The 23,062-nt window shown below is 43.1% G+C and overlaps 1 protein-coding gene and 1 non-coding gene across 2 annotated transcripts; one reads left to right on the top strand and one right to left on the bottom strand.

Annotated features, from left to right (window-relative positions):
* Positions 1 to 17,899: 17,899 nt before the first annotated feature.
* Positions 17,900 to 20,794, top strand: LOC141025646 (uncharacterized). Its single transcript, XM_073501542.1, has 2 exons — positions 17,900 to 20,355; positions 20,545 to 20,794. Exons 1-2 carry the CDS (start codon positions 19,997 to 19,999, stop codon positions 20,627 to 20,629), a joined length of 444 nt encoding a protein of 147 aa, XP_073357643.1. The 5' UTR covers positions 17,900 to 19,996; the 3' UTR covers positions 20,630 to 20,794.
* Positions 19,563 to 19,666, bottom strand: LOC120967556 (small nucleolar RNA R71). The gene has a single exon (XR_005761295.1). It is a non-coding gene; the product is annotated as a small nucleolar RNA R71 (small nucleolar RNA).
* Positions 20,795 to 23,062: the final 2,268 nt, after the last annotated feature.

Raw genomic sequence — 23,062 nt, 5'->3', positions numbered from 1 at the left:
AAAGCCCATTGATCATCCAAAACAGATAATATAATAGCATGGAACAATAAAAAATTATAGATACGTTGGAGACGTATCAGTATGAAGATACCGACGATCGAACAATAAAGGGAATAACGGATGTTGTCATTGCGATACGACCGATAAAGATATTCGTGGAATATGTAGAAACCAGTATGAGTATCCAGGTTCAGCTATTGGTTATTGACCGGAGAGGTGTCTCGGTCATGTCTACATAGTTCTCGAACCCGTAGGGTCCGCACGCTTAACATTTGATGACGATTTTGTATTATATGAGTTATGTGATTTGGCGACCGAATGTTGTTCAGAGTACCGAATGAGATCACGGACATGACGAGGAGCCTCGAAATGGTCGAGAGGTAAAGATTGATATATATGTAGATAGTATTCGGACACCGGAAGTGTTCCGGAGGGTACCGGGTACATATCGGGTCACCGGAAGGGGTTTCGGGCACCCCTGGCAAAGATATGGGCCTAATGGGCCAAGAGGGGAAACGCAACAGCCAGTAGGAGCTGCTGTGCCCCCCACATGGGCCGAACCAGAAGGAGAAGGAAAGAGGGCAAGAGAGAAGAAAGGGGAGGGATTCGGCCTCCCCCTTCCTTCCCTCCTCCCTCCTTCTTCCTTCCCCCTCCGGAAAATATGGTAAGGGGGGGGCGAATTGGACAAGGCCCCCAAGTAGGATTCCTCCTACTTGGGGCGCCCCATGGCTGCTCCTTTCACCCTCCCACCTATACATATGGGGGGCGCCTAGTACACAACATCAATTGTTAGCCGTGTGCGGCGCGCCCCTCCACAGTTTACGCCTCCGGTCATATCTTCGTAGTGCTTAGGAGAAGCCCTGCGCGGATCACTTCACCATCACTGTCACCACGCCGTCGTGCTGACGGAACTCATCTACTTCCTCGACATCTTGTTGGATCAAGAGGACGAGGCACGTCATTGATCTGAACGTGTGCAGAACTTGGAGGTGCCATACGTTCGGTACTTGATCGGTCGGAGCTAGAAGAATTTCGACTACATCAACCGCGTTGTCAAAACGCTTCTGCTTGCAGTACGGGGTACATAGACACACTCTCCCACTCTCATTGCTATGCATTCCTAGATAGATCTTGTGTGAGCATAGGAATTTTTTTGAAATTACATGCTACATTTCCCAACAGTGGCATCCGAGCCAGGTCTATGCATAGATGATATGCACGAGTAGAACACAAAGAGTTGTGGGTGGTGATCATCATACTGCTTACTGATACGTCTCCGTCGTATCTATAATTTTTGATTGTTTCATGCCAATATTCTACAACTTTCATATACTTTTGGCAACTTTTTATACTATTTTTGGGGACTAACATATTGATCCAGTGCCCAGTGCCAGTTCCTGTTTGTTGCATGTTTTTGTTTCGCAGAAAATCCATATCAAACGGAGTCCAAACGGGATAAAAACGGACGGAGATTATTTTTGGAATATTCGGAGAATATGGGAAGAAAAATCCACGCGAGACGGTGCCCGAGGGAGGCACGAGGCAGGGGGCGCACCCCACCCCCCTGGGCGCGCCCCTGACCCTCGTGGGCTCCCCGTAAGGCGGTTGATGCCCTTCTTCGGCCGCAAGAAAGCTAATTTTCAGGAAAAAAATCTCGGCGAAGGTTTCAAGCCAATCGGAGTTACGGATCTCCATATATATACGAAACGGTGAAAGGGCAGAATAGCAGAACGCAGAAACAGAGAGAGACAGAGAGACGGATCCAATCTCGGAGGGGCTCTCGCCCCTCCCACGCTATGGAGGCCAAGGACCAGAGGGGAAACCCTTCTCCCATCTAGGGAGGAGGTCAAGGAACAAGAAGACGAAGGGGCTCTCTCTCCCTCGCTTCCGGTGGCGCCGGAGTGCCTCCGGGGGCCATCATCATCACCGCAATCTTCACCAACAACTTCACCGCCATCATCACCAACTCTTCCCCCCTCTATGCAGCGGTGTAACCTCTCTCTTACCCGCTGTAATCTCTACTTAAACATGGTGCTCAACGCGATATATTATTTCCCAATGATGTATGGCTATCCTATGATGTTTGAGTAGATCCGTTTTGTCCTATGGGCTACTTGATGATCGTGATTGGTTTGAGTTGCATGTTTTATTATTGGTGCTGTCCTATGGTGCTCTCCGTGTCGCGCAAGCGTGAGGGATCCCCGCTGTAGGGTTTGCAATATGTTCATGATTTTCTTATGGTGGGTGGCGTGAGTGACAGAAGCACATACCCGAGTAAGTAGGTTGTTTGCGTATGGGATAAAGGGGACTTGATACTTTAATGCTATGGTTGGGTTTTACCTTAATGATCTTTAGTAGTTGCGGATGCTTGCTAGAGTTCCAATCATAAGTGCATATGATCCAGGTAGAGAAAGTATGTTAGCTTATGCCTCCCCCTCAAATAAAATTGCAATAATGATTACTGGTCTAGTTACCGATTGCCTAGGGACAAATAACTTTCTGGTGACAAAAAGCTCTCTACTAAAACTAATTTAGTTGTGTCTTCATCTGAACAGCCCCTAATTTTTATTTATGTGCTCTTTATATTCTTGCAAACCTATCCAAAAACACCTACAAAGTACTCCTAGTTTCATACTTGTTTCCGGTAAAGCGAACGTCAAGCGTGCGTAGAGTTGTATCGGTGGTTGATAGAACTTGAGGGAATATTTGTTCTACCTTTAGCTCCTCGTTGGGTTCGACACTCTTACTTATCGAAAGAGGCTACAATTGATCCCCTATACTTGTGGGTTATCACTTACCACCAATGTCTTATTTTGATTCGGCGGTATTGTTGGATGAAGCGGCCCGGACCAACCTTACATGCCCACGTTCATGAGACTGGTTCCACCGACAGACATGCAACTAGTTTTGCATAAAGTGGCTGGCGGGTGTCTGTTTCTCCTACTTTAGTTGAATCGAATTTGACTGCGGCCGGTCCTTGTTGAAGGTTAAAACAGCAAACTTGATAAATCACCGTTGTGGTTTTGATTTGTAGGTAAGAACGGTTTTTTCTAGAAGCCCGTAGCAGCCACGTAAAACTTGCAACAACAAAGCAGAGGACGTCTAACTTGTTTTTGCAGGGCATGTTGTGATGTGATATGGTCAAGACATGATGTGATATATGTTAGTGTATGAGATGATCATGTTTTGTAAAGTTATCGGCAACTGGCAGGAGCCTTATGGTTGTCGCTTTATTGTATGAAATGCAAACGCCATGTAATTGCTTTACTTTATCACTATGCGTTAGCGATAGTTGTAGAAGCAATAGTTGGCGAGACGACCACGACGCTACGATGGAGATCAAGGTGTCAAGCCGGTGACAATGGAGATCATGACGGTACTTAGGATATGGGGATCAAAGGCACAAGATGATGGCCATATCATGTCACATATTTTGATTGCATGTGATGTTTATCTATTATGCATCTTATTTTGCTTAGTACGGCGGTAGCATTATAAGATGATCCCTTACTAAAATTTCAAGGTATAAGTGTTCTCCCTGAGTATGCGCCGTTGCGATAGTTCGTCGTGCTGAGACACCACGTGATGATCGGTTGTGATAAGCTCTATGTTCACATACAACGGGTGCAAGACAGTTTTGCACATGCGGAATACTCGGGTTAAACTTGACCAGCCTAGCATGTACAGACATGGCCTCGAAACACTGAGACCGAAAGGTCGAACGTGAATCATATAGTAGATATGATCAACATAGATATGTTCACCATTGAAGACTGCTCCATCTCACGTGATGATCGGACATGGTTTAGTTGATTTGGATCACATATCACTTAGATGACTTGAGGGATGTCTATTTAAGTGGGAGTTCTTAAGTAATTTGATTAATCGAACTTAATTTATCATGAACTTAGTCCTGGTAGTATTTGCATATCTATGTTGTAGATCAATAGCTCGCGATATAGCTCCTATTTTTTTTTGATATGTTCCTAGAGAAAACTATGTTGAAAGATGATAGTACCAATGATGCGGACTAGGTCCGTGATATGAGGATTATCCTCATTGCTGCACAGAAGAATTATGTCCTTGATGCACCACTAGGTGACAGACCTATTGCAGGAACAAATGCAGACGTTATGAACGTTTGCTCGGTATGATGACTACTTGATAGTTTAGTGCGCCATGCTTTACGGCTTAGAACTGGGACTTCAAAAACATTTTGAACGCCACGGAGCATATGAGATGTTCCAAGAGCTGAAATTGGTATTTCAGATTCATGCCCGTGTCGAGAGGTATGAGACCTCTGACAAGTACTTTGCCTACAAGATAGAGGAGAATAGCTCAGCCAGTGAGCATGTGCTCAGAATGTCTGGGTACTACAATCATTTGAATCAAGTGGTAGTTAATTTTTCAGATAAGATAGTGATTGACAGAGTTCTCTGGTCACTATCACCAAGCTACTAGAACTTCGCGATGAACTATAATGTGCAAGGGATAACAGAAAAGATTCCCGAGCTCTTCGCGATGCTGAAATCGGCGAAGGTAGAAATCAAGAAAGAGCATCAAGTGTTGATGGTTAACAAGACCACTAGTTTCAAGAAAAAGGGCAAAGGAAAAGAAAGGGAACTTCAAGAAGAATGACAAGCAAGTTGCCACTCCCGTGAAGAAGCCCAAAGCTAGACCTAAGCCTGAAACTAAGTGCTTCTACTGCAAAGGGACTGGTCACTGGAAGCGAAACTGCCCCAAGTACTTTGCGGATAAGAAGGATGGCAAAGTGAACAAAGGTATATTTGATATACATGTTATTGATGTGTACTTCACTACTGTTCATAGTAGCCCCTGGGTATTTGATACTGGTTCAGTTGCTAAGATTAGTAACTCGAAACAGGAGTTACAAAATGAACAGAGAGAGCGAATTCCAAGGTTGATAAGATCACCATAGCATACTCCATCTACCTTCGGGATTGGTGTTGAACCTAAATAAATGTTATTTGGTGTTTGCGTTGAGCATGAATATGATAAGATCATGTTTATAGCAATACAATTATTCATTTAAATCAGAGAATAACTATTGTTCTATTTACATGAATAAAACCTTCTATGGTCATACACCCAATATAAATGGTTTATTGAATCTCGATCGTAGTAATACACATATTCATAATATTAATGCCAAAAGATGCAAAGTTGGTAATGATAGTGCAACATACTTGTGGCACTGCCTAGATCATATTGGTGTAAAGCGCATGAAGAAACTCCATGCAGATGGGCTTTTGGAATCACTTGATTATGAATCATTTGATACTTGCGAACCATGCCTCATCGGAAAGATGACTAAAACTCCGTTCTCTGGAACAATGGAGCGAGCTAATGACTTATTGGAAATAATACATACCGATGTATGCGGTCCGATGAGTGTTGAGGCTCGCGGCGGGTATCGTTATTTTCTGGCCTTCAGGGATGATTTGAGCAGATATGGGTATATCTACTTAATGAAACACAAGTCTGAAACATTTGAAAAGTTCAAAGAATTTCAGAGTGAAGTAGAGAATCATCGTAACAAGAAAATAAAGTTTCTACGATCTGATCGCGGACGCGAATATTTGAGTTACGAGTTTGGCCTTCATTTGAAACAATGTGGAATAGTTTCACAACTCATGCCACGTGGAACACCACAGCGTAATGGTGTGTCCAAACGACGTAACCGTACTTTATTTGATATGGTGCGATCTATGATGTCTCTTATCGATTTACCACTATCGTTTTGGGGTTATGCAATAGAGACAGCTGCATTCACGTTAAACAGGGCACCGTCTAAATCCGTTGAGACAACACCGTATGAACTGTGGTTTGGCAAGAAACCTAAGAAGTTGTTTCTTAAATTTGGTTGTTGTTGGTGTCAAAACCGGCGTATCTCGTAGTAGGGGTCCTAAGCTAGGCGTCTTGGAGTGATGGTAACATGGACACAGGGTTTTACCCAGCTTCGGGCTCTCTTGAAGAGATAATACCCTACATGCTGCTTTTGATTGTTTTCATATGGGTGTAGTACAGAGTACATGTATCTACCACGAGATTGTAGTAATGAATATGAGATTGTCTATTAACTAGCCTGGCCTCGGTTTATATAACACACCAGAGGCCTAGGGTTTAGGGGAGTCCTTGTCTTGGACGCCAAGTCTTGTGGGGTCCTTCTTATATGCGGCATGGGTTGTCCGAACTAGCCCATGAGTGAACCGCCATGGGGGTCCTCAGCCCGATCCAGCTGGTCGGGAGACGACGTGGTGAGTACCCCCTAGTCCAGGACACCATCAGTAGCCCCCTGAACCGGTCTTCAAGTTGGGGACGCTCCTCGATTCTTTCGAACTGTTCTTCATCTTCGGTCGTCGGTCTAGAAAACTGGTTCAACAAATCTTCTCATCTTCGATCTTGAGGATCGCCAAAGTGCATCCTAAGAGTTTACACGTCGGGTATCCGAGGAGCCTCTTTAAGTTTCTGGCCTTTATCAATGCCTTGTTATTTTTATGACACACCTCGGGTATGAAGTTGTTCACGGGCGGCAGTGTCCTCTTGCGTCCGAGCTCCAACACCGGATTGCATTCGAGGTATCTTTTGCAGCCGAGCACCAACGCCGGACTGCTTCCGAGCTCCAACGCCGGAATGTATCCGAGCTCCACCGCCGGAATGTATCCGAGCTCCACCGCCGGACTATGTCCGAAGAGTATTGTTACAGCCGAGCTCCAACGTCGAACTGCATTTGAGCTCCAGCACCGGACTATATCTGAGCTCCAACGCCGGACTATGTCCAAGCCCCAACGCCGTATTGTATCCGAGGTGTCATAGATCACCTTGGTTCAAAAAAAAGTTGAAGGAGTTTAGCCGAGCTTAATGCCGGAAATGCCCTCTATGGAGCCAGCCACTGGCGCCCGAGCTTTATGCCGGACTGCTTCCGAGGTGGTGCACCACCCCGACTGCGGGCCAATTTTTTGTCAATATTTTTGATTGGTGCAATTTATTCTCTGCCGAGATATATAGCCAGTAGCCCTCAAGGTGTGTATCGGTCTGAAACCCGAGATGCACCTAAAGGATGACACAAGACCACTGATCCCAGTAGCCCCTGAGACTTAGGTTGATTCACAAAATTGGCCTGGGGATCAACTCCTAGCTCGGCAGAATACTTCGGGACACAAAGAGCGGTGTGCAAAGTCCTCGAGACTCGGGTTGGGTGCGGCCGACCAATCTGAGGAACATAATCTCCTCAAAAACTATATTGCACTTTAAAGTTTCTGCATTAGATTGTCAATGCAGTAGCCCCCGAGCCACTGGTCGGGTGGCAACACCAGATCAGGGGATCGATGTACCCCTTTAATATTTGTAAATTATAAGCACGAAGCCCAGTAGCCCCCGAGCCTTAATGTGGGCAGGGGTGGCCGAATTAAGGATCGATATCCAGAGTAAAATCACAAATTATGTGTAATGATTCTATGTATCCAAGTACTCTACATCATTAATGCTCGGATCCGCATTGTACAAAACTTTGTTGACCGACCATCGACTTCAACCTCCTCGGCCAGCAGTCGAGGAGTGTTTGTCCTACTTTATAAAGCCTTTATGATGGCAAAGATTGACGGCAAACAAGGCAATCCGGCCATACGGTTTTATAAACAAAGGTACGCAGAGAGATATGTTATATTACTTTTTAACGTAAGAAACATCTTCCAAAGAAAATAGTCCCGCTATCGGTTCCTTTCTTTGGGTCATCATGCTTATCATGATCATGAAACCTCACCTCCGATCAACGTGGGAGGAAAATATTGAGGATTTAGTTCGGGGAAAGTTCCCGAACTCTTTGGTATTAATGAACCAAAATTTTCACTTCCGTCATTGACGACCAATGTGGTCCTTTAAGATTGCTAGCTTTCGGCTTCACCCAGTCTGAGGTACTAACTCGGATGACCTGGTAGTAACAATCACAGAGGTGCTCCCTTTACCACCTAGCCGAACAATCGGGAACGTAGGGGTAAGCACAGGAGCCAGGCAACCCAGCTTGGCCAAAATCTTAAGTCAAATTGATGCATATTTATGGCTTTATATAACGATAATTACGGAAGGCAACGCTTGTATAATGAATACAAACTCTGATGATATATACTTATTTTGACTCCATTGCGACCGTTTATCAGTTGAAAGTGGCCCATCGTCGGCTTCTACCCCTTTGTAGATACTACGCAGGGTGTTTCCGCAATAACAAGACAACCCTTAGCCGACGTCTCGGTGCCCGAAGGCGGTTGTGTTAGCGGAAACAAGGCAATCAGATATCCGGGCTTTATAACTTTCACTTAGTCATAGGAGCTTTAAACTGGGGAAGCTAGCTACGAGCCCCCGGTTAGTGTTCCGCGACAGCTGAGGTCAAGTCGTAAACACTTCGGCCAATGTTATGAACGGCCCATCATTTAACACAGTCATCGGATCGCTGACCAGTTCACGCTTATTGTGTCAGTCAGTTGTCGGCTTTCTCCACTGAGGTGCTTAACCATGTGAGTTGGAAGCACAATCGCAGTGGTTCTCCCGTTGCACACCTAGCCGAACAAAGTGGAACGTAGGAGGCAAGCACAGGAGTCGGGCAACCCAACTATTGACCGAAGACACAATTCGAAACCGATGCATATATAGCAATATCTGAGAATGTTTTTGCCGAATCTCTAAAGGTGTCCGGCGTTGCACTGCGAGACTTCTGCTGCAAACACACAAATAGTTCAAAAGTGCCAGAATCTTGGAAAACCAAAAAACGTCAGTAAAAACTTGACGTTCGAACAAGATCAAGTGTTCGGTGCCAATCCGAAAATTGGAAGAAAAAAATTGTGCTTCTGTCGTGCTTTAACATGACACAACCGATCTCAAGAGTTCACGCGAGTCGGCCTACGGCTTCAAGCTCCTTATCCCAAAGGCGGAGTACTTCTCCGAAGCCAGTTTAGCGAACTACACTCGAGCGACTTTTAGAGAGAAGACAGGTTATCCGGCTATTGACCATATACTCGAGTCGAAAAAGGAGCGGTATAAAAAGACTTTGCAACGACCAAGAAGAAAACACATTTACTATAAAACAGCTCATATAAATTTAAGAGCCACCAAGTGACTTGGGTAAAGAAAATTATGTATAACGATTGTATGTACCGAAGTACTTATATCATATCCGTGTTCACCCGAACTTTAAACGCGTCTTAACCGACCGTCGGCTTCTCCCTCTTCGGTCAAGGGCCGAAAAGTGTTATGTACTCCACCTGTCGAGAATATCGACGGTGTTTTCGATAACCAGGCAATCAGGCCATAAGGTTGTAACAGACAAAGCGCGCTCAGGGAACTTATGCTATATTACTGACGAAGTGTAAGAAGCATCTTCGAAGGAAATAGTACCTCCACCGATACCTTTCTTCGGTTGCTCATTGTTACTATGAGACTTGTGCAATAGATTTTTTGTACTCATGAGTTCCGTTGTGTGCCGACTATAATTGAAAACAATAAGAGAGCTAGCTTTCGGCTTCCCCCACTCTGAGGCCCGAGCTTGGATGACCCGATCGTGACAATCGCAGAGGTGCTCCCTTTACTCCCTAGCCGAACAATCGGGAACGTAGGGGTAAACACAGGAGCAAGGCAACCCAGCTTGCGGAACACTTAAGTCAATATGGTGCATATTGTGGCGTAATACACGAACAAGGAACGAAGCCATACAAGTATAATCATATGCAAGAGGAAAAGCTTCATAAAGGAAGCCCCCAAGTAAACGGGGTATTTGAATTTGTGTGTCACAAACAAAGTTATGACAAGGAATTTTTTCATAAACAACTTTTTTGCCAAAAAAGTATAATGCTTGGTCGAACCGAACAAAATTTAAAATTGAAAGTTTTTTAGCATGAAAGCGACTTAGCTGGTTAATGTGCTCGGCGTTGATGATGAGGTCCGGACTTATGGCGGCACGAAGACATAGTCCTCGGCCTGGCCGAGGTCCCAGCTCCCAAGCCGGTTCCGAAGCGTCCGAAAAAAGAGCTCGGCTTGACGAAGTGGCGACATAGCGCGGTTGACGTGTTGAGGAGCAGCCCCTGGTCCAGCCGAGCTGACGAAGCTGGTCGGCTGATGATGCCGGAGTCCCCGGAGTAGGTTAATGAAGTGATGACGAAGCCCTCGGTCCAGCCGAGGTGACAGCGTTGCCCAATCCGGATCATTGACCACAATTTGATCGATGCCGGCAGGATGAAGACGTCGGCCCACAGACTTGACCGCGTGACGTAGTCGAAGTTGATTACATGCACACATAAAATAGTGCAAGCAAGAAATAATGATAATTAAAAGAAAAAGGTGCATAAATAATTTATGCGGAGCGAATAATATGGTGGATATGGCATGAGCGTCGAGGTTGAGTCGATGGCGTGACGGCGTTGTGGCGCGGCAATGTCCACACAGGTCAGCCGACCTAGAGGACGGCGAGGGGCTGTCTGACCGCGGAGACCATATGCACGATACTACTAACAGCCCTCAGATCGCTTTGATGATCCACTCACACGTAAAGTAGCAGCATTGGTCAACACGCTTTTTGGTAGAAAGTAGTAGAGAACCAGGAGCCGAATACATGCTGAATAAAATAATTAGGAAAAAAGAGTTCTCCCTGACGTGTGCAGCCCATGGAGCCAAGTCCCTGTTAGGGCGCTGCTTCCACTCTAACTCTTCGGCTGGATCGCCTGTTGGTCGGATTGAGTCCGGATCCGATGTATCGCCAAGCAGCGGAGGTGAACATAGGCCGTACTGCAATCTGTGCGGAGAAAATAACACTGGTCGAAGTAATAATTCCCCAGAAAAAATATTATGCATTAAAAATAATTTGGAGAGGTAGCACCTGGCAGTAACATGAGTGGCTGGCCAAATCAAAGACAGACGAAAACGAAGTCTCGGGAGAAGTGCTTCAAATTAGTACTACTAGTGGTAGCACTATATGTTAATCTCAGCGGCCATCACGTGAGACGCCAATAGCTTCAAACTCCAGGTTACTTTGACCTGCAACACACGCCTAGTAGAAACAGTAGTATTAGCAGCTTTGAGAAAATCCATCAAATTCTCGAAAGGTCGATTGGATCTGCTCGGATTTGACTTGATGAAGCCTGTTGCCCGTGCTCGGCCTGCTGCCATTATACGCACGTACTTGCGCATAGGTCCTCGGTCAGGCCTGATCCCAACTGCCGCGTACGGAGACCACTGTAAACAAAAATTGCACATGCCGGCAGCAACAATTCTCAAAGAATAATACATCACGCGGCACGAATTTAACTGAAAATATAACACTTGATTCGGTATCGGTTGAAGATTCCATCATGCCATGACGACCACCCATCAGGCTCTCAATGAAAGCACCAATGTCGGTGTCAAAACCGACGTATCTCGTAGTAGGGGTCCTAAGCTAGGCATCTTGGAGCGATGGTAACATGGACACATGGTTTTACCCAGCTTCGGCTCTCTTGAAGAGATAATACCCTACATGCTGCTTTTGATTGTTTTCATATGGGTGTAGTACAGAGTACATGTATCTACCACGAGATTGTAGTAATGAATATGAGATTGTCTATTGACTAGCCTGACCTCGATTTATATAACACACCAGAGGCCTAGGGTTTAGGGGAGTCCTTGTCTTGGGCGCCAAGTCTTGTGGAGTCCTTCTTGTATGCGGCATGGGCTGTCCGAACTAGCCCATGAGTGAACCGCCCTGGGGGTCCTCGGCCCGATCCAGCTGGTCGGGAGACGACGTGGTGAGTACCCCCTAGTCCAGGACACCGTCAGTTGCGACACTTATGTCAAAAGGCTTCATCCTGATAAGCTCGAACCCAAATTGGAGAAGTGTGTCTTCATAGGATACCCTAAGGAAACAATTGGGTACACCTTCTACCACAGATCCGAAGGCAAGATCTTTGTTGCCGAGAATGGAACCTTTCTAGAGAAGGAGTTTCTCTCGAAAGAAGTGAGTGGGAGGAAAGTAGAACTTGATGAGGTAATTGTACCTTCTCTCGAATTGGAAAATAGCTCATCACTGAAATCCGTTCCCGTGATGCCTACACCAACTAGAGAGGAAGCTAATGATGATGATCATGAAACTTTGGATCAAGTTACTACTGGACCTCATAGGTCGAACAGAGCACGTTCCGCACCAGAGTGGTACGGTAATCCTGTCCTGGAAGTGATGTCTACTATGCAACCTTCTTCTTGTAGACGTTGTTGGGCCTCCAAGTGCAGAGGTTTGTAGGACAGTAGCAAATTTTCCTCAAGTGGATGACCTAAGGTTTATCAATCCCTGGGAGGCGTAGGATGAAGATGGTCTCTCTCAAACAACCCTGCAACCAAATAACAAAGAGTCTCTTGTGTCCCCAACACACCCAATGCAATGGTAAATTGTATAGGTGCACTAGTTCGGTGAAGAGATGGTGATACAAGTGCAATATAGATAGTAGATATAGGTTTTTGTAATCTGAAAATATAAAAACAGCAAGGTAACTAGTAACAAAAGTGAGCGAAAACGGTATTGCAATGCTTGGAAAACAAGGCCTAGGGTTCATACTTTCACTAGTGCAAGTTCTATCAATAATGATTACATAATTAGATCATATAACAATCCCTCCACATGCAACAAAGAGTCACTCCAAAGTCAGTAATAGCGGAGCACAAACGAAGAGATTATTGTAGGGTACGAAACCACCTCAAAGTTATTCTTTCTGATTGATCTATTGGGCTATTCCTATAAGTGTCACAAACATCCCTTAGAGTCCGTACTAAAATAACACTTTAAGATACACATCAACCAAAACCCTAATGTCACCTAGATACTCCAATGTCACCACAAGTATCCGCGGGTTTGATTATACGATATGCATCACACAATCTCAGATTCATCTATTCAAACCAACACAAAGAACTTCAAAAAGTGCCCCAAAGTTTCTACCGGAGAGTCAAGATGAAAACGTGTGCCAACCCCTATGCATAAGTTCACAAGGTCACAGAACCCGCAAGTTGATCACCAAAACATACATCAAGTAGATCACGTGAATATCCCATTGTCACCACAGATAAGCACATGCAAGACATACATCAAGTTTTCTCAAATCCTTAAAGACTCAATACGATAAGATAACTTCAAAGGGAAAACTCAATCCATTACAAGAAGGTAGAGGGGGAGAAACATCATAAGATCCAACTATAATAGCAAAGCTCGCGGTACATCAAGATCGTGCCAAATCAAGAACACGAGAGAGAGAGATCAAACACATAGCTACTGGTACATACCCTCAGCCCCGAGGGTGAACTACTCCCTCCTCGTCATGGAGAGCGCTAGGATGATGAAGATGGCCACCGGTGATGATTCCCCCCTCTGGCAGGGTGCCGGAACAGGGTCCCGATTGGTTTTTGCTGGCTAGAGAGGCTTGCGGCAGCGGAACTCCCGATCTAGGTTTATTTCTGGGAGTTTTGGTATTTATAGGAATTATTGGCGTCGAGAACAAGTCACGGGGGGGTCCACGAGGAGCCCACAAGGTCGGAGGGCGCGCCCTAGGGGGTGGGGGCTCCCTCCACCCTTGTGGAGGCCTCGTGGCTCTTCTGGCCCAACTCTTTTGCTTTGGGGGCTTCTTCTGGTCCATAAAAAATCACCGTAAATTTTCAGGTCAATTGGACTCCGTTTGATATTCCTTTTCTGCAAAACTCAAAAACAAGGAAAAAACAGAAGCTGGCATTGGGCTCTAGGTTAATAGGTTAGTCCCAAAAATCATATAAAATAGTATATAAAATGCATATAAAACATCCAAAACAAATAATATAATAGCATGGAACAATCAAAAATTATAGATACGTTGGAGACGTATCAAGCATCCCCAAGCTTAATTCCTGCTCGTCCTCGAGTAGGTAAATGATAAAACAGAAATTTTTATGTGGAATGCTATCTAGTGCACAAGTTTGATCAATGATAATTCCAATCACCTTTTCTAGCATCATTATATATCATAACAATAGCTCATATCATAAAGCTTCTCATGATCAAGTAGCAAGCTATTCACATGTTAAAGCATAGATCATAAACTTTCTTGAGAACTAACAAACTATGTTCTCAGTCATCAAACAATTGCAATTCATCTTATTTTCAGGAAGGGTCTATGTAAGAGCTTTGATTTAGCAAATCCCACATACTCAACTATCATATAGTCTTCCACGATTGCTACCACTCAAAGGATATTTTTAGAACAAATACCATCCATCGAACACAGAGAAAGATAGGGGCTTAATGTTTCGCCTCCCAACTTATTTATCATATAGATAATCGTCAACAATAATAATTCATGATCAAATATATTTGAATGGCCATATATGCTTAAATCTTTCCCCATCACATGATGCTTGCCAACTAAAGAGTAGGTTGGAATGAGAAGGAATACTACTGACTCTAAGATAGGCCCTTCGCGGAGGGAAGAAGGGATTTGCAGAGGTGCCAGAGCTCGAAGCTTTTAAAACAGAGATGAAAATAATTTTGAGAGGCATGCTTTCATTGTCAACATAACAACCAAGAGTTCCCAATATCTTCCATACTAGATACATTATAGGCGGTTCCCGAACAGAAAGGTAAAGATTTTACCCCCCCCTCCACTAACAATCACATTCCACGGCTAGTCCGAAACAACGGTTACCGTCCAACTATCAACAATCCTGGGGGAGTTTTGTTTAATTTATTTGCGATTTTGTTTTTGATCTTTTGATCATAAGACTAGGCATCCCAATTACCAGCCATTTTTATCGTGAATGATGAGTGGAGTCCACTCATCGTGAGAATAACCCACCTAGCATGGAAGATACTGACAACCCCTAGTCGCTACTTGAGCGATTCAGGCATACAAAACAGATTATTATTTGAAGGTTTAGAGTTTGGCACATGCAAATTTACTTGGAACGGCAGGTAAATACCTCATATAGGTAGATATGGTGGACACTCATGGAAGAAACTTGGTTCAAGGAATTTGGATGCACAAGTAGTATCTCTACTTAGTACAGAAATTTTGGCTAGCAAAAGATTCTAAAAAGCAAGCACCACATGTTGGAGGATCCATAACAATATAACTTCTATACAAATATACCCAAGCATAACTCATTATGTTGTCTTCCTTTTCCAACTTCAACTAATTTGCTCAGGTTTGAAAATAATTAATGGGGCTCACAATCATAGAAGATGTCCAAGATAGTATATTTAAATGTGAAATCTCTCTTCCTTCAATATTCTTTCATGAATTGTTCAAGTGACCAATACAATGTTTGCTAACTTTCAATAAATTTACCACCTATACTTCTTATATGTGAAGTCATTACTCCCCATGGGATAAGCATATGAAACATATATAATTTCAGATTTATGATATTCAATTCATTCAACCATTTACTCATAGGATATAAGTGAAGCGCACGAGTAAATGACAAACTACTCCAAAAAGATATAAGTGAAGATCAACGAGTAGTCAAATAGTTATTTAGCTATGTGAGGACTCTTAAGTATTTCAGATCTTAAGTACTTTATTCAAACAGCAAGCAAAACAAAATAAAATGACATTGCAAGGATAGCACATATCATGTGAAGAAGCAAAAACTTGGGTTCAACCAAAACTGACCGATCATTGTTGAAGAAGAAAGGTGGGATGCCAACTGGGGCATCCCCAAGCTTAGATGCTTGAGACTTCTTGAATTATTAATTAGGTCCTTGGGCATCCCCAAGCTTGAGCTTTTGTGTCTCCTTAATTCCTTTCATATCGCGGTTTCCCTAAATCTAAAAAACTTCATCCACACAAAACACAACAAGAACTCGTGAGATAAGTTAGTATAAATCAATGCATAAACCTTATCGTTCTCTACTGTAGCAAATCACTAAAATTATAATTTGACATTGCATACTAAATGCCTCTACATATTTAAAACTCCTATCCTCAAATAGAATCATTAAACAAGCAAACATATGCAAACAATGCAAACATAACAACAATATGTCTAAACAGAATAGTCTGTAAAGAATACAAGAGGAATCATACTTATTTAACTCAAAAAATTCCGAAACTTTACCACACTGTAGAGAATTTATCATAGCTTATTCTGCAAAAAAAAAAATCAACATTTTATCACATTCTGACTTTTCTAGGGAATTTTTTCAATAGCGACAAATTTTCTGTTTTGAAACAGCAACTCATATACTTGCAAATTGTGCATGGTGAAGGCTATCCTTGACACTTTAATTGAAATAAAAGATACAAAACCTTATTCTAAATAACATCAAGCAAATATAAATAAAATAAAATGACGCTCCAAGCAAAACACATATCATGTGGTGAATAAAAATATAACCTCAAGTAAAGTTACCGATGAACGAAGACAAAAGAGGGGATGCCATCCGGGGCATCCCCAAGCTTAGGCTCTTGGTTGTCCTTGAATATTACCTTGGGGTGCCTTGGGAATCCCCAAGCTTAGGCTCTTGCCACTCTTTATTCCGTAGTCCATCAAAACTTTACCCAAAACTTGAAAACTTCACAACACAAAACTCAACAAAAACTCGTGAGCTCCGTTAGTATAATAAGGCAATTCACCACTTAGGTACTGTCAAGACAAGTTTCATAGTTTTTATCACATGATGCCTACTATAACTTATCATTTCTACAATTTATATTAAGCAATATAAGCCATAGAAACTAGAAAACAAGCAAACTATGCATCGAAAACAGAATATGTCAAAAAACAGAACAGTTTGTAGTAATATGTAACTCTTGAATACTTCTGTAACTCTAAAAATTATGAAAAATTAGGACAACCTGGGAAATTTGTGTACCAATCAGATGCAAAAAGAATTAGATCAAAATCACGCTTATGTGAATTATGAAAATTATTTTCCTGGGCGCAAAAGCTTCTGTTTCTCAGCAAGATCAAAACAACTATCACCGTAAGCCATCCCAAAGGTCTTACTTGGCACTTTATTGAAATAAAAGCTACAAAACATGATTACTACAGTAGCATAATCATGTGAACACACAAAAACATTAGGTATAAATGTTGGGTTGTCTCCGAACAAGCGCTTTTCTTTAATGCCTTTTTAGCTAGGCATGATGATTTCAATGATGCTCACACAAAAGATAAGAATTGAAAGATAATGGGAGCATCATGAAACATATGACAAGCACATTTAAGTCTAACCCACTTCCTATGCATGAGAGAATTCCTTATTTGGCGTTTTTTTAAAGTTTGGTTCCCTATTTGGCCCAAATTAGATTTTCTTCTCTGTTTGACACCTAAAGTAATTTTTGTTCCTTATACGACACTTCCGTCCATTTTAGACACTAACGGTGGTAAGTGTGAGGTGAAAAGACCGTTTTGCCCCTAGTGTATTGTGTGACCATTTTAGATGTAGTAAAAAAGCAATCAGATCATCCATGTTTTAGGGATGTTCAATGAATATTGCGCATGTATATGTACGCTTGATAAGCACATTTCATATATATAATTTGACACCCAAATATAGCATTTGTTGTGATCTGACAATCAATTCTTGCTATGAATTACTGCATATTTTAATGAGAATCATATAAAGGGTTCATTTACTTGTCACTTGTTTCTTTTGCAGAAAAGTGCGCAAAGGCACTATAATCGTCAAGATTCCAGACTATATGGCTAACCAGAAGAGAGAAGGGCATGAAAGAAATACGTCAAGGACTTCAGTGAGAAGAAAAGAAGTATCCAAGTGAGCAAGCTAAAAGAAGAAGGGGATCTTCTTGGGAAGAAATGAATAGAAGAGGAGGGCCAAATCATAAAAGTGGCAGATCAGATGGGGATCAAAATCCCTAGGCGCATCCATTCCCAAATTGGGCCTGGCACATCTCTCCTTCTCCCCGACCTCCTTCTCCAACACCGGCCGCTGCCACGGCCAGGCCGGCGTGGTGGGCGCGCCATCATCACCACTCCACCGCGCCTCCGCAACCCGATCCACCACCGCGCCTCCACCTTCATCGCGCCGCCCAGCACCTCCATCAACGCCGCCACCAGCGCCGCCTCACCACCTCACGCCGCCTCCCATCCATCTCCCTGCTGCTCCTCCACCTTTCTTCTTCTCCTAACCTTACTGCTGCTCTTCTTCTTCTTCTTCCCCTTGCTGCTGCTACTTCTCTTCTTCCCCTAACGCATCTGCTGCTGCTCCTTTCTCTTGATGTGCCCCTGCTGCTTCTCTTCTCGCCCCTGCTGCTCCTTGCCTCCGCCCCTGCCTACTACTGCTGCTGCTCCTCTCTCCTTTTTTTCCTCAAATCCTGCTGCTACCCCCTGTGCGTGCGTGCGTGCGTGCAATTTCTGTGAACAATTAGAGTGGAGACTTGATAGATTGTACTCTGTTTTACACTATTTCAATATATGTGAACCGCCCGTTCGTTATTTGTCTGTTACATTCAGGTTACTAGTTGCGAATCTTGTGTTGTAATTGTTCATTGTGAAGTCAGATATATGAACATGTTTGATTCTTTGTCCCTGTGATAGGCTCCAGTACATGTGTTCCTTTTTGTTGTCTCAATTTCTTGTGATATACATGATAGTTATATGAACCATTTCTGTTCCTATCTTACAATCTTGAACTAGACATTTTCCTACTTTCTAGCTTATATTTGAAGTCTGCTTGTGTTAGCATTTTATTTCTCAAGTAAAACAGAAAACACCAAAATATAGTGAAGACAATCTTGTTCTATTTTGCTTGTTCGCATTCTCTTAGTCGACGATCTTCAGGAATAACCTTGTTAGTTTAGGTTTTATTTTCCGCTTTCATCACCCAATATTGTGTTACCTAGATTTAGCCGAGCATAGTTGTCGTCGCCTAGTCCCTGTGGAGAACACGGCATCCGTAGTTTGGGTGTAAAAACCCACTCTACTTCCAATTGATCATTTTGGCGCCGTTGCCGGGGACTAGCGTCGAGCGACGGTGTGAAGCTATAGACTAGGCTTAGTATAGTTTTTGTTTAAATTTCCAGTCAAATTTATTTATGTGCTCCTCTTACCTTTTTACTTTTTGTTGCTTCGGCTTATTAGGATACTAACTTTCTGACTAGTGTTTACGGTTTATGAGTGTGCGTAGGAAATCTGAACTATTTACAGGTTGATTGATAGTTACACTTGGTGGAGATATGGCGATGCTTCGTGATGTTTGGATGCCAAGCAGCCAATGCTATTTCACAGGGCCACTTTGGCTGTCTTTTGAGGCGGAAAATTTTGAGCTAAAGCCTGGTCTTATTGCTTTGGTTCAACAACATCAGTTTGGAGGGTTGCCTACTGAAGATCCTTACGAGCACTTGCTCCGAGTCCTGGAGTATTCAGATACAGTAAAGTACCATGAAGTTCCTCAAGATGCTATCAAGTGCATGCTGTTCACATTATCTCTCTGTGATGATGCTCGTGCTTGGTACCGATCCTTGCCATCAAGGTCATGCAGTTGGAATGAGATATCACAAGCATTCTTGGATAAATATTTCCCACTACACAAGCAGTCCGTGATTCGAGATGAGATCTTCAACTTTGTTCAGCGTGAAGGCGAGAGTTTGTATGATGCTTGGGAGAGGTACAAAGCCTTGTTCAGGAGATGTCCTAATCATGGGCTCGAGAGATGGTTAGAGCTGCAGATATTCTATAGAGGATTGACTTCGGACACTCGAGCTTACGTCGATATGGCATCGGTGGAGCTATTACAAACAAGACACTTGATGATGCTTTTCTGCTGATTGAGAACATAGCCTTCCACCAACTTCAGTGGTACAATGAGGAGCCCACCTCTGATTCAGTTGCTTGCTTGCAACAAGTCACTTCATCTCAGCAAGAATCTCTTACACAAAAGCCTGAACCTCTATCTCAGTGTGACAAGATTGAGCTTGCATGGATTATATTTGACGATGATGATACCATTCTAGTTGACACGCACGCTACAGATCATATGGATACTAGTGTTGGAGATTCAGTTTTGCATTGTGATGATTCTTCCATGGATGAGCTAGAGCTGCAGTTAGTTGCTTTTGATATTGAGGAGACACCTTTAGTTGATATTGACCATGTGCTGCTAGAGCCAGATATGGAGAAGTTCGCCTTCGATGATGTTATCCGCATTGATTCCTCAACACTTGAGCCTGAGATGGAGAGCTTCATGGTTGATTATGGTGAGGTGGATTCAGATGTCAAGGAGCGAAGCTCTACTATTTCACTTGTTGACACGAGTCCGGTGGAAATTTCTACTACCACACCTCACTTGGTATCTTCAATTGAGGTAGTCCTGAAGCTTCTTCCTAACTATCTCAGGTATGATCGCAACTTTCTCGACAAGATATGCCATATCATGGATACTGCCTATGCACCATGCGATTTGTTGATGATTTCTATTTATCATATGCTCAATAGATATGCTTATGTGATAGGATACTCTATTGATGACTTAGAGGGCATTGTCCCTATCACTTGTATTGGCTTGTTTGTTGAGTATTCTTTCAGGTTTACGCTTGTGCACCATTCATTGCGGGCTGATCAAGTTCGAGATGACATCCCATGGGATCCTGGTGGATTCACGGCATGGTGATGAGGAGAAGCAATGAGCACACATGAGGAAGAGCGAAGCTGGAGCATGTATGAGGAAGCAAAAGGAGAGAGCTGCAGTTCAGTGAGCGATTGTGCGAGACCTACATCACATAAGCCCGGTGAGCTGTTTCATGACCCCAATCTGAATACCATCATACATTATACATGTTGCAATCAATTGCTATTTGGGTTGCTTGAGCCATTTCTTAAATGTTGTCCCACTGTATTTTACCTTTGACATATGGTGCTTGATGTGAATATGTGAACTGATTGCTGAATGCCTTGTAAACTAGTGATCTACACAATGCTTGCTTGGCTGAAATTAGTTGCTCAAATCCCTAGTACACTAAGAAACTTAATCATTTTCTGCATTTACTTTGATACACCTAGATCATCAAGTGTTAGATGCTGAATTTGTGCCAAGTGTGTTCCCATTCAGAGCAATCACTTGACCACTATGGATTAGCATGCTATGTTCTCTGGATCGGTAGCATGTGAACCAGACATGGATGAGTGATGATTCTTGTTTCCTTATGTTTTCATGCCATTGTAATTCCTTTGTTCAATATGTAATAATAAATATAAGTCTAATCTACCTACAGTAGCATGTCATGTTCCCTGGATCGGTGGCATGTGAAATTTGGTTAGCTTGGACATTAATTAATCATTTCATAAAAATGCAATTGTCGAACCAGGTGTATACCATGTTCTCTGGATCGGTGGTATGTTCCTTTGGGGAGACAATAACAAAAAAACTAATAATTGGTCGAGCTAGGTGTATACCATGTTCTCGGGATCGGTGGTATGTTCCTTTGGTGAGACTGATAAAATATTATCATTGCTTTCTTCAAATTCAATAAGTGGTTCTACCACAATGTTGTGTTCCTAGTAATAAGTATCTCTTGGGATCATGCTCTCTTTAGGAACCATTTGGCACAATCATCGTTTGAACTTGTTGATCTTCTTTTATCATTGTAAAAGTTTAAAATGATTGAGTCTACTAGTATCATATTGCTTTGTAGCACTCTTAACCATTAATTTTCACTAGCTAAGTCTGAAGCATGCCTTGTTTGGAGATCTACTTCACTTAGCATTTTCTAGTCAGTTCACTATTCACTATCTAGTTCATGTCTTATGCCTTTACTTGAGGACAAGTAAAGATTTAAGTGTGGGGGAACTTGATAAGCACATTTCATATATATAATTTGACACCCAAATATAGCATCTGTTGTGATCTGACAATCAATTCTTGCTATGAATTACTGCGTATTTTAATGAGAATCATATAAAGGGTTCATTTACTTGTCACTTGTTTCTTTTGCAGAAAAGTGCGCAAAGGCACTATAATCGTCAAGATTCCAGACTATATGGCTAACCAGAAGAGAGAAGGGCATGAAAGAAATACGTCAAGGACTTCAGTGAGAAGAAAAGAAGTATCCAGGGGACCTTCTTGGGAAGAAATGAATAGAAGAGGAGGGCCAAATCATAAAAGTGGCAGATCAGATGGGGATCAAAATCCCTAGACGCATCCATTCCCAAATTGGGCCTGGCACATCTCTCCTTCTCCCCGACCTCCTTCTCCAACACCGGCCGCTGCCACAGCCAGGCCGGCGTGGTGGGCGCGCCATCATCACCACTCCACCACTCCACCGCGCCTCCGCAACCCGATCCACCACCGCGCCTCCACCTTCATCGCGCCGCCCAGCACCTCCATCAACGCCGCCACCAGCACCGCCTCACCACCTCACGCCGCCTCCCATCCATCTCCCTGCTGCTCCTCCACCTTTCTTCTTCTCCTAACCTTACTGCTGCTCTTCTTCTTCTTCCCCTTGCTGCTGCTACTTCTCTTCCCCCCCTAACGCATCTGCTGCTGCTCCTTTCTCTTGATGCGCCCCTGCTGCTTCTCTTCTCGCCCCTGCTGCTCCTTGCCTCTGCCCCTGCCTACTACTGCTGCTGCTCCTCTCTCCTTTTTTCCCTCAAATCCTGCTGCTACCCCCCTGTGCATGCGTGCGTGCAATTTCTGTGAACAATTAGAGTGGAGACTTGATAGATTGTACTCTGTTTTACACTATTTCAATATATGTGAACCGCCCGTTCGTTATTTGTCTTTTACATTCAGGTTACTAGTTGCGAATCTTGTGTTGTAATTGTTCATTGTGAAGTCAGATATATGAACATGTTTGATTCTTTGTCCCTGTGATAGGCTCCAGTACATGTGTTCCTTTTTGTTGTCTCAATTTCTTGTGATATACATGATAGTTATATGAACCATTTCTGTTCCTATCTTACAATCTTGAACTAGACATTTTCCTACTTTCTAGCTTATATTTGAAGTCTGCTTGTGTTAGCATTTTATTTCTCAAGTAAAACAGAAAACACCAAAATATAGTGAAGACAATCTTGTTCTCTTTTGCTTGTTCGCATTCTCTTAGTC

The sequence above is a fragment of the Aegilops tauschii genome, chromosome 6 (genome assembly GCF_002575655.3).
Source record: "Aegilops tauschii subsp. strangulata cultivar AL8/78 chromosome 6, Aet v6.0, whole genome shotgun sequence".
In the NCBI taxonomy this organism is placed as follows: domain Eukaryota; kingdom Viridiplantae; phylum Streptophyta; class Magnoliopsida; order Poales; family Poaceae; genus Aegilops; species Aegilops tauschii.
Note: the sequence above shows the minus strand (reverse complement) of the source record. Positions and strands in the feature narration are given on the sequence as shown.